The 10,238-nt window shown below is 45.5% G+C and overlaps 1 protein-coding gene across 1 annotated transcript in view; it reads left to right on the plus strand.

Annotated features, from left to right (window-relative positions):
• arhgap18 (Rho GTPase activating protein 18) overlaps positions 1 to 8,670 on the plus strand; it is a gene marked incomplete at its 3' end in the record, with an annotated part of 50,814 nt that extends 42,144 nt beyond the window's left edge. The window contains exons 10-15 of the mRNA XM_080534305.1: positions 1,640 to 1,722; positions 3,594 to 3,800; positions 5,075 to 5,221; positions 7,645 to 7,769; positions 8,198 to 8,253; positions 8,579 to 8,670. Of these exons, the coding sequence (XP_080390431.1) occupies positions 1,640 to 1,722; positions 3,594 to 3,800; positions 5,075 to 5,221; positions 7,645 to 7,769; positions 8,198 to 8,253; positions 8,579 to 8,670 (710 nt within the window). The remainder of the gene's footprint in view (positions 1 to 1,639; positions 1,723 to 3,593; positions 3,801 to 5,074; positions 5,222 to 7,644; positions 7,770 to 8,197; positions 8,254 to 8,578) is intronic.
• Between the last annotated feature and the right edge of the window lie 1,568 nt (positions 8,671 to 10,238).

Below are 10,238 nucleotides of genomic sequence, written 5' to 3' on the forward strand. Positions count from 1 at the left end.
GGTTCTCAAGGCTTACTTATGTGGTCTTGACTACCTGTCCACTTTCTCACCTGGTTCTTGCTCTCTCTCTCCCTGGTGTGCCAACACCATCCTGCTCTCTTCTTCTCTCCCTCTCTATCCTCCTCTCTCCCTCTTTTGCTGTCAACCAAAAGGCAAACATAACAACCAGAGTATTTATAATTATATTATAATTTTTAAAGAGGTATACATTGATCCATATCAATTCATAACATAATTATAATTGAATATTGGATTGCTGTGGGCAATGCAGTCAGATAATGTCATTTTGACTTTACTCTCTCACCTGAAAAAAAAACATATGTCCAACTATAAAACATTTCCAATGCTTCAATCCACTGTCCATGTACTATAAATATGCCATTATGGTATTACCAAAAAGCCCAATTCTAGCAGAATAAGAAAGATAGTATATCGACTTTAAGTAAAATAATAAAGTGCACCCAGTTAGCTCTTTAGCTGGCATGTCTGCAGCAGACTAGCTCATCTAATCACCTCTGAGCTAGCTAGTTAGCTTGCTAGTTCTTTGACACTATTTTACATACCATGGAACCAGGGCCTAGGCATAGGCGAACTAGGCGGGCGCCAAATGCCAAATTTCAATAATTTTATCTCTATGAATTTCATGTCTCTATGAAAATATGTCTCAGCCTACTGTCTATTTTTTTCTTGAAACCATTGTTGTCCATATTTTTACTGTTGAATGTGTGGGTGGTGATGAGGCAGTACTGGTGGCTTAATGTGGTGGTGGTGGTGGTGGTGGCGCCCCTTAAAAAAAAAGTTTTTTTGTGGGGGGGCATCAAATCATACTCTCGCCTAGGGCACCTAAATGCCTAGGACCGGCCCTGCATGGAACTATAATCAGACACTTTCTAGTCACAATAATAACGACCAATTTGAACCAACTTGCTCTGTTAGAACACTCAGCAATTATATTTGCTAACGTTTCAACTTGCTTACTTTCCATCTGCAGACATCTCACCCTGCAAAAACTCTCTCGCGTCGCGCGCGCTCACTCGCGCACAATCTTGTACGCGAGTGTGTGAGTGTGTCCAGCGCGAAGCGAAGTGTGGAGATAGATCTGGCTATGCGAGACTACTGGCGGACTAACGTTACCAACGAGCCCATGGGCTTGCCCACTCGCCAGATTCAAGTTGGGTGCATTTTAAAAAAGCAGATATTTTAGCCTGCTTGTCAGATGTTTGGTGTCTACGTCCGTAATAATTCCTCTTTCTTGGGGGGGCGGGGGCCCGCAATGGTAGGGGAAACACTGCTACCTGTCTGTCTGTCTTTCTGTTAACCTGTATTAACCTGTCTGTCTCTCTGTTAACCTGTATTAACCTGTCTGTCTCTCTGTGTTAACCTGTATTAACCTGTCTCTCTGTTAACCTGTATTAACCTGTCTGTCTCTCTGTGTTAACCTGTATTAACCTGTCTGTCTGTCTCTCTGTGTTAACCTGTATTAACCTGTTTGTCTCTCTGTTAACCTGTATTAACCTGTCTGTCTCTCTCTGTTAACCTGCATTAATCTGTCTGTCTCTCTCTGTTAACATACATTAACCTGTCTGTCTCTCTGTGTTAACCTGTCTGTCTCTCTGTGTTAACCTGTCTGTCTGTCCAGAGCTCCCCACTCAGAAGCAGCAGCTGCAGGCGCTCAACCTGCTGGTCCTCCTGCTGCCTGAGACCAGCAGAGACACGCTCCAGGTAGATACACAACACCTAGATATACCACTCTAGACTAGATATATACCACTCTAGACTAGATATATACCACTCTAGACTAGATATACCACTCTAGACTAGATATATACCACTCTAGACTATATATACCACTCTAGACTAGATATATACCACTCTAGACTAGATATATACCACTCTAGACTAGATATATATACCACTCTAGACTAGATATACCACTCTAGACTAGATATATACCACTCTAGACTAGATATATACCACTCTAGACTAGATATATACCACTCTAGACTATATATATACCACTCTAGACTAGATATATACCACTCTAGACTAGATATATACCACTCTAGACTAGATATACCACTCTAGACTAGATATATACCACTCTAGACTAGATATATACCACTCTAGACTAGATATACCACTCTAGACTAGATATATACCACTCTAGACTAGATATATACTACTCTAGACTATATATACCACTCTAGACTAGATATATACCACTCTAGACTAGATATATACCTCTCTAGACTAGATATACCACTCTAGACTAGATATATACAACTCTAGACTAGATACAGTGCTGCTTGAAAGTATGTGAACTCCTTGTGCAATTATCAATTCTTTTAGTTTTTGCCATGACATCTTTATTTAATCAGAATCAGTCTTTTTTATCTGACATAACAGGTTTATATTTACCAATTCCATATGTTGGTTTAGAGGGAATCATGCGTCACTAAATCACTAAATTATAAAGAAATTAGTGCAGGTGCATTTTCCTTTAGCAATGTTGATGGAATTCCCCCTTGGTCTCCCAGGGTGTGTAGTTACATTACATACAAATGTAAATAAATAAATAATGGTAGAAGGGCTTAGTAATGGATAGTTATGGTTATGATTTTTATGGATCTTCCACATGGTGTTGTTATGTGTGTGTACATAGACAGTATATATACAGTACCAGTCAAAAGTTTGGACACACTTTCCCATTCAATTGAATGTTGGTATTGTATATATACTGTATATATACAGAATATATATATAATAGTTCTATATGTATGTATGTATATATATATATATATATATATATATATATATATATATATATATTATGGTACATGTTAGGGTACATGTGGGAAAACGGTTTATGCTAGCATTTCCCGGGAGATGCCAGTACCAGGTCGACGGTTTATGCTGGCATGTCCCGGGAAATGGCCGTCAGGATGGTTCATGTGGTGGGATAATACATTCTTACTGTTAGCACCATGGGCAGCGCCAGCCAAGAAGGTCGCGGCACGGACAGGATTTGCTGCACACTGTATTTAACTAAACAGCCTATGACTAAAGCAGCCTGTATTACATCAACCAAAACACATGTCTAGCCTACATGCAGTGAACTGTAAAAGTAGGACCAACCACACATTTGTAAATGGGGAATGCGGAGTCTGCTATGTAAGGGATAAAGTATGGCCAGCCAGTCATATATATACAGTATATATATATATATATATAGCATTTGATAGCATATCAGCCCAATAGAGCTCTCAGGTCTTCTGACGCTGGTTTTCTCTGTGTACCACATGTACAAAAGAAGAGATTTGGTGAGGCTGCATTCTCATTTTATGCACCAGATTGTGGAATGCACTGCCAGTTTACATTAGGGATGCAACCTCAGCACATATATTCAAGTCAAGACTAAAAACCCATCTTTTTAATATTGCCTTTAAATGACTAAATAATTAAATTAAGATTATATAATGATTAAAGCACTTTGAGCTGCAACGTTTGCAGGAAAAGCGCTATACAAATAAAGTTATTATTATTATTATTATTATTATTAGTAGATATAGTGATGTACGTTGTCATGGTTACAGGCCCTGATGGAGTTCTTCCAGCGGGTGATCGAACACAAGGAGCACAACAAGATGACCCTGAACAACGTTGCCGTGGTGATGGCTCCCAACATCTTCATGTTCAAAGGCTTCCGCAGCAAGATCAGCGGGCAGCAGGAGTTCACCATGGCAACCGGCACGGCCAACATCGTGCGCCTGCTCATCCGCTACCAGAACCTTCTCTGGACGGTACAACCTGGCCCCGCCCACTCCTCTCACCTGGCTATCACACAAGCCCCGCCCACTCCTCTCACCTGGCTATCACACAAGCCCCGCCCACTCCTCTCCTCACCTGGCTATCACACAAGTCCCGCCCACTCCTCTCACCTGGCTATCACACAAGCCCCGCCCACTCCTCTCACCTGGCTATCACACAAGTCCCGCCCACTCCTCTCACCTGGCTATCACACAAGCCCCGCCCACTCCTCTCACCTGGCTATCACACAAGCCCCGCCCACTCCTCTCACCTGGCTATCACACAAGCCCCGCCCACTCCTCTCACCTGGCTATCACACAAGCCCCGCCCACTCCTCTCCTCACCTGGCTATCACACAAGTCCCGCCCACTCCTCTCACCTGGCTATCACACAAGCCCCGCCCACTCCTCTCACCTGGCTATCACACAAGTCCCGCCCACTCCTCTCACCTGGCTATCACACAAGCCCCACCCACTCCTCTCACCTGGCTATCACACAAGCCCCGCCCACTCCTCTCACCTGGCTATCACACAAGCCCCGCCCACTCCTCTCACCTGGCTATCACACAAGCCCCGCCCACTCCCCTCACCTGGCTATCACACAAGCCCCGCCCACTCCTCTCACCTGGCTATCACACAAGTCCCGCCCACTCCTCTCACCTGGCTATCACACAAGCCCCGCCCACTCCTCTCACCTGGCTATCACACAAGCCCCGCCCACTCCTCTCACCTGGCTATCACACAAGCCCCGCCCACTCCCCTCACCTGGCTATCACACAAGCCCCGCCCACTCCTCTCACCTGGCTATCACACAAGCCCCGCCCACTCCTCTCACCTGGCTATCACACAAGCCCCGCCCACTCCTCTCACCTGGCTATCACACAAGCCCCGCCCACTCCCCTCACCTGGCTATCACACAAGCCCCGCCCACTCCCCTCACCTGGCTATCACACAAGCCCCGCCCCTTATCTCAGCCAATGAGATCACAGCTCTATGACAGTTTGACAGTTGTAATGATGATGTGATGAAGGTTTGGCAGACCCAAAAATTCATCATGACGTGTGTGTCTGTGTCTGTGTGTGTGTGTGTGTGTGTGTGTGTGTGTGTGTTTTTGTGTGTGTCTGTGTCTGTGTCTGTGTGTGTGTGTGGATGTTTCTGTTACTGTGTGTGTGTGTGTGTGTGTGTGTGTCTGTGTGTGTCTGTGTGTGTCTGTGTGTGTCTGTGTCTGTGTCTGTGTCTGTGTCTGTGTGTGCATGTGTGTGTTCCAGATCCCCACCTTCATCATGACTCAGGTGAGGAAGCAGAACACAGAGAGCCAGAGGAAGCAGAGTAAGGAGCGCGCCATGAGGAAGCTGCTGAAGAAGATGGCCTACGACCGCGGGGACAAGCCTGACAAGCTGGACAAGGTCCCCGAGGTGAGCTACACTCCTCCGTCCCTCCCTCCCTCCCTCCCTCCTCCTTCCATTACTCCTCCCTCCCTCCTCCTTCCATTACACCTCCTTCACCTCCTTCCCTCCTCCTTCCATTACACCTCCCTCCCTCCCTCCTCCTTCTATTATACCTCCTTCACCTCCCTCCCTCCTCCTTCTATTATACCTCCTTTACCTCCCTCCCTCCTCCTTGTATTATACCTCCTTCACCTCCCTCCCTCCTCCTTCTATTATACCTCCTTCACCTCCCTCCCTCCCTCCTCCTTCTATTATACCTCCTTCACCTCCCTCCCTCCTCCTTCTATTATACCTCCTTCACCTCCCTCCCTCCTCCTTCTATTATACCTCCTTCACCTCCCTCCCTCCTCCTTCTATTATACCTCCTTCACCTCCCTCCCTCCTCCTTCTATTATACCTCCTTCACCTCCCTCCCTCCTCCTTCTATTATACCTCCTTCACCTCCCTCCCTCCTCCTTCCATTATACCTCCTTCACCTCCTTCCCTCCTCCTTCCATTACACCTCCCTCCCTCCCTCCTCCTTCCATTATACCTCCTTCACCTCCCTCCCTCCTCCTTCTATTATACCTCCTTCACCTCCCTCCCTCCTCCTTCTATTATACCTCCTTTACCTCCCTCCCTCCTCCTTCTATTATACCTCCTTTACCTCCCTCCCTCCTCCTTCTATTATACCTCCTTTACCTCCCTCCCTCCTCCTTCTATTATACCTCCTTCACCTCCCTCCCTCCCTCCTCCTTCTATTATACCTCCTTCACCTCCCTCCCTCCTCCTTCTATTATACCTCCTTCACCTCCCTCCCTCCTCCTTCTATTATACCTCCTTTACCTCCCTCCCTCCTCCTTCCATTATATATATGAAGGAATCAGGACAGGGAGGATGAGAGGATGAGAGTGTGAATGACTCAACTGTCCTCCGTCGTCCTCTGCCTGCTGGTTCATCTGAGGAAACCAGGAGAGAGGCTGGCCCCCCTGTGACACCTAGTGGTCGTACCGGGGTACTGCAGTGCTGTCTGGGGTTCTGCTGTTTCAACAGATGCAGATCGTCATATTCATAACTAATAAAGAAGCACTCATGCGTGACACAGATTTATCAGAAATATCATAGCGTAATATGTAAAACATGCATCAAAATGATGCCCTCAGTGTTTTGGAGCTGTCATGTACAGCAGTTACCCACAGCAACCTCTCTAGTAATGTAGATAAATAACTGGTTAGATTAGATTAGATTGGATTAGATTAGATTAGATTACATTTTCTTGTCATTGCAGAGTACAAATACCAGACAACAAAATGCAGTTTAGCATCTAACCAGAAGTGCAAATAGTGATATAAAAACACAACAGTGATAGTAATAGGTACAGTCTGGCATGTATGGTAGTTTAGAGGTATAGTTATGACTATGTACAGTTAAGGTAGATATGTACAGTTAAGGTAGCTATGTACAGTTAAGGTAGATATGTACAGTTACGGTAGCTATGTACACTTATGGTAGATATGTAAGTTAAGAGGCTATATCAAAGAGGTATGTGAAATGTTTAAAGGTAGTAGTGTAAATAGCAGTAGTGCAAATGGTTGGAGTGTTCACATTGCCCAGGGGAGTGCACACCAGCAGTAGTGCAAAGGGTAGGGTTCCCACAGGTCCTTGAAATCCTTGAAAGTTTGTGAATTTGAGAAAAAAAATCAAGGCCTTAAAAGTTTTTGAAAATAGACATGGGTCATTGAAAGTGCTTGATTTCCCCTCTCTCTCTCTCTAAATAAAATAATATATATATATATATATATATTTTTTTTTTTTTACATAATTATAGTAGATAAGTCTCTGTATTGCTTACTTAACACAGTAACTTTACACATATTTAACAATATATTGTTTTGCTGTGCTGTGGTAGAGAAGGCAAGAGACCATCTAGTGTTCACACATTCAAGCCTCTCTTTTTAATTGTTGTCTGTGAGCGGATAGTTCCTATTATATAAATTCTCATCTAGATCTGTCTCAAACTATGCCCTGTTGGGTCCTTGAATTTGAGGGAGTCTTGAAAGTCCTTGAAAAGTGCTGGAATTTGATGTTTCAGAAGGTGTGGGAACCCTGGGTAGGAGTGTTCACATTGCCCAGGGGAGTGCAAACCAGCAGTAGTGCAAAGGCTACATCTGATTGTTTAGGGTGTTTACTAAAGGGGGGTGGGGTACTGAGAGTCATTGTCTCCATGATGATGTCAATCAAAGTATCAATCAAAGTATTGTTTGTGTATGAATGTGTGGGTGTGTGTGTGTGTGTGTGTGTCTCTATGTGTGTGTGTGTGTGTGTGTGTGTGTGTGTGTGTGTCACTGTGTGTGTGTGTGTGTGTGTGTGTGTGTGTGTCTGTGTGTGTGTGTGTGTGTGTGTGTGTGTAGAGCGACAGCCTCCAGGGTGTCATCAGGGTGCAGGCCCCTCAGTTCTCTAAGGTCTCCATGGCGATGGAGCTGACGGAGGATCTGCAGGCCGCTGAGGTCCTCACACGCTTCCTCAGCCAGGACAGGTACACACACACACACACACACACTCTCACACACACACACGCACACTCACACACACACACACTCATGCACGCACGCACACACACACTCGCACACTCACACTCACACACACACACACACTCACACACACAAACACAGAGACACTGACAGAGACAGACATACACACACACTCATGCACGCACCCACGCACGCACACACACACTCACACATAGACACACGCTTCCTCAGCTAAGACAGGTGAGCACACGCACACACACACACACACACACACACACACACATCTCAGATGTCCCATTTCTGTTTTTAATAAAAAATGTGATGTCATAGCATTTGGAATTCTACTCAATATTTGTGAGCTATAAATTGCTATAAATTGAATTAATTAAAGCTATAAATTGCTCTGTATAACTTGTGTGTGTGTGTGTTCCAGCTCTGTGTCTGTGAAGAGAGAAGACCTGTGCCTTTATGAGATTGGAGGGAACATCAGTAAGTGTTTTCTGGACCAAGTCATCCATCAACATCACCACCTGATGTTATATAGGACATCGCTACTCTCTCATAAAGGCATTACCTAATTACTATTACGTCATATCATATTAGAACTGATGTGTGTGTGTGTGTGTGTGTGTGTGTTTGTCTGTGTCTGTGTCTGTCTGTCTGTGCCTGTGTGTGTCTGTGCCTGCCTGTCTGTGTGTCCGTCCATCTGGCTGTGCCTGTGTGTGTGTGCCTGTGTGTGTCTGTGCCTGTGTGTGTCTGTGCCTGTGTGTGTGTGTGTGTGCCTGTGTGTGTGTCCGTCCGTCTGTCTGTCCAGAGGAGCGGTGCCTGGATGAGGAGGCCTACATGAAGGACCTCCAGGAGCTCAACCCCAGTGCAGAGTGGGTCATCAGGGCCATCCAGAGGTAGAAGCCCCGGACGGGGGGGGGGAGGAGGAGGAGAGAGAAGGGAAGGAGAGGAGGAGAGAGAAGGGAAACTACAGGTGTTATCAAGGAGACGGAAGGGAAAGGAGGAGAGGAGACAGGAGAGGAGGAGAAAGAAGGGAAGGAGACGAGAAAAGGAAAACTACAACTGCCGTTTACTGTTCAGGAGGACTGGGAAGAAAAGGAGGGAGAGGGAAAGGAGGAGAATAAAGGGGAGGAGGGGACAGAAGGGAAACTACGGCTATTATAAAAGGAAGAGAGGGAAGGGAAGGAGGAGGGGGAAGAGAAGAGATGAAGGGAAACTACAACTGTAATAAAGGAGGAGAGGGAAGAGAAGAGAAGAGAGAAGAACTAATAGTATTGTATTGAGTTACTGTACAACGTGTTTGTAGCACAGCGGTAATGAGACTGTTGGACTGGCCACACCAGAAGAACACTAGTTAGCCTGTTAGCTTGGTCCCTCTGGTGTAGCCTTGTGTTATAGAACAACAATAGTTAGCCTGTTAGCTTGGTCCCTCTGGTGTAGCCTTGTGTTATAGAACAACACTAGTTAGCCTGTTAGCTTGCTCCCTCTGGTGTAGCCTGGTGTTACAGAACAACAATAGTTAGCCTGTTAGCTTGGTCCCTCTGGTGTAGCCTGGTCTTAACAACACTAGTTAGCCTGTTAGCTTGCTCCCTCTGGTGTAGCCTGGTGTAACAGCGGACCACTGGAAAGAACACAGCTATTATGACACGATCATATATGTATGTGTTCAGGTAGTTGTCCTCTCTGGGCTGTGTAGGGGAGGGAGAGAGGGGAGGGAGAGAGGGGAGGAAGGCAGGGGAGAGAGAGGGGAGGGAGGCAGGGGAGGGAGGGAGGAGATTATATAAAAAAATAAACTATGCTGGTCTTGGAGAGAAGTTGGCCTGGATTTCTCAAAGAGAGACAAAGTACGACTTTCAGGGGGAAACTGACCCCAGGACACTCAAACTGACCCCAGGACACTCAAAAGGCCAAACCACTGCTGAAGTCAACAGGAGAACGTTGACGTGAGTCGCTCCAACAATGACAGTTAGTCCATGACAGTTGGTCCAACAATGACAGTTGGTCCATGACAGTTGGTCCAACAATGACAGTTGGTCAAACACAGTCATGGCAGAGGTTTACCATACAATCATTCTGTGGAAACTGAAACACTAATGTGATTGGCTGTATTCTCTAGAAGAAGACGTCTACAGATCATGAAAATGATCAAATTCCAAAACGCACGCTATCCCCCAACTGTCGTAGGTATTGATCATAGCTACATTCATTGGTTCTTTCCCTCACACACAATAATTGTGTCTGTGATCAGCTGACCTACTTGTGATCAATAGACTGTTAGTGGTCCAGGAGTTTCATGATTTCTTTCAACATTTTCTTCAAGAGTTTCAACACTTTTAACACTTTTATTATGTTTAAGCGACCAGTGCTAACTTCTTTTAATTCACTGCCAAACGTACTTGGCTGCTATGTAGGGTTGGCAGGTTTGAATGGTGGCAGGTTTGAATGGTAGCAGGTTTGAATGGTGGCAG

Source organism: Nansenia antarctica, assembly GCF_963989245.1.
Source record: "Nansenia antarctica genome assembly, chromosome: 6".
NCBI lineage: Eukaryota > Metazoa > Chordata > Actinopteri > Argentiniformes > Microstomatidae > Nansenia > Nansenia antarctica.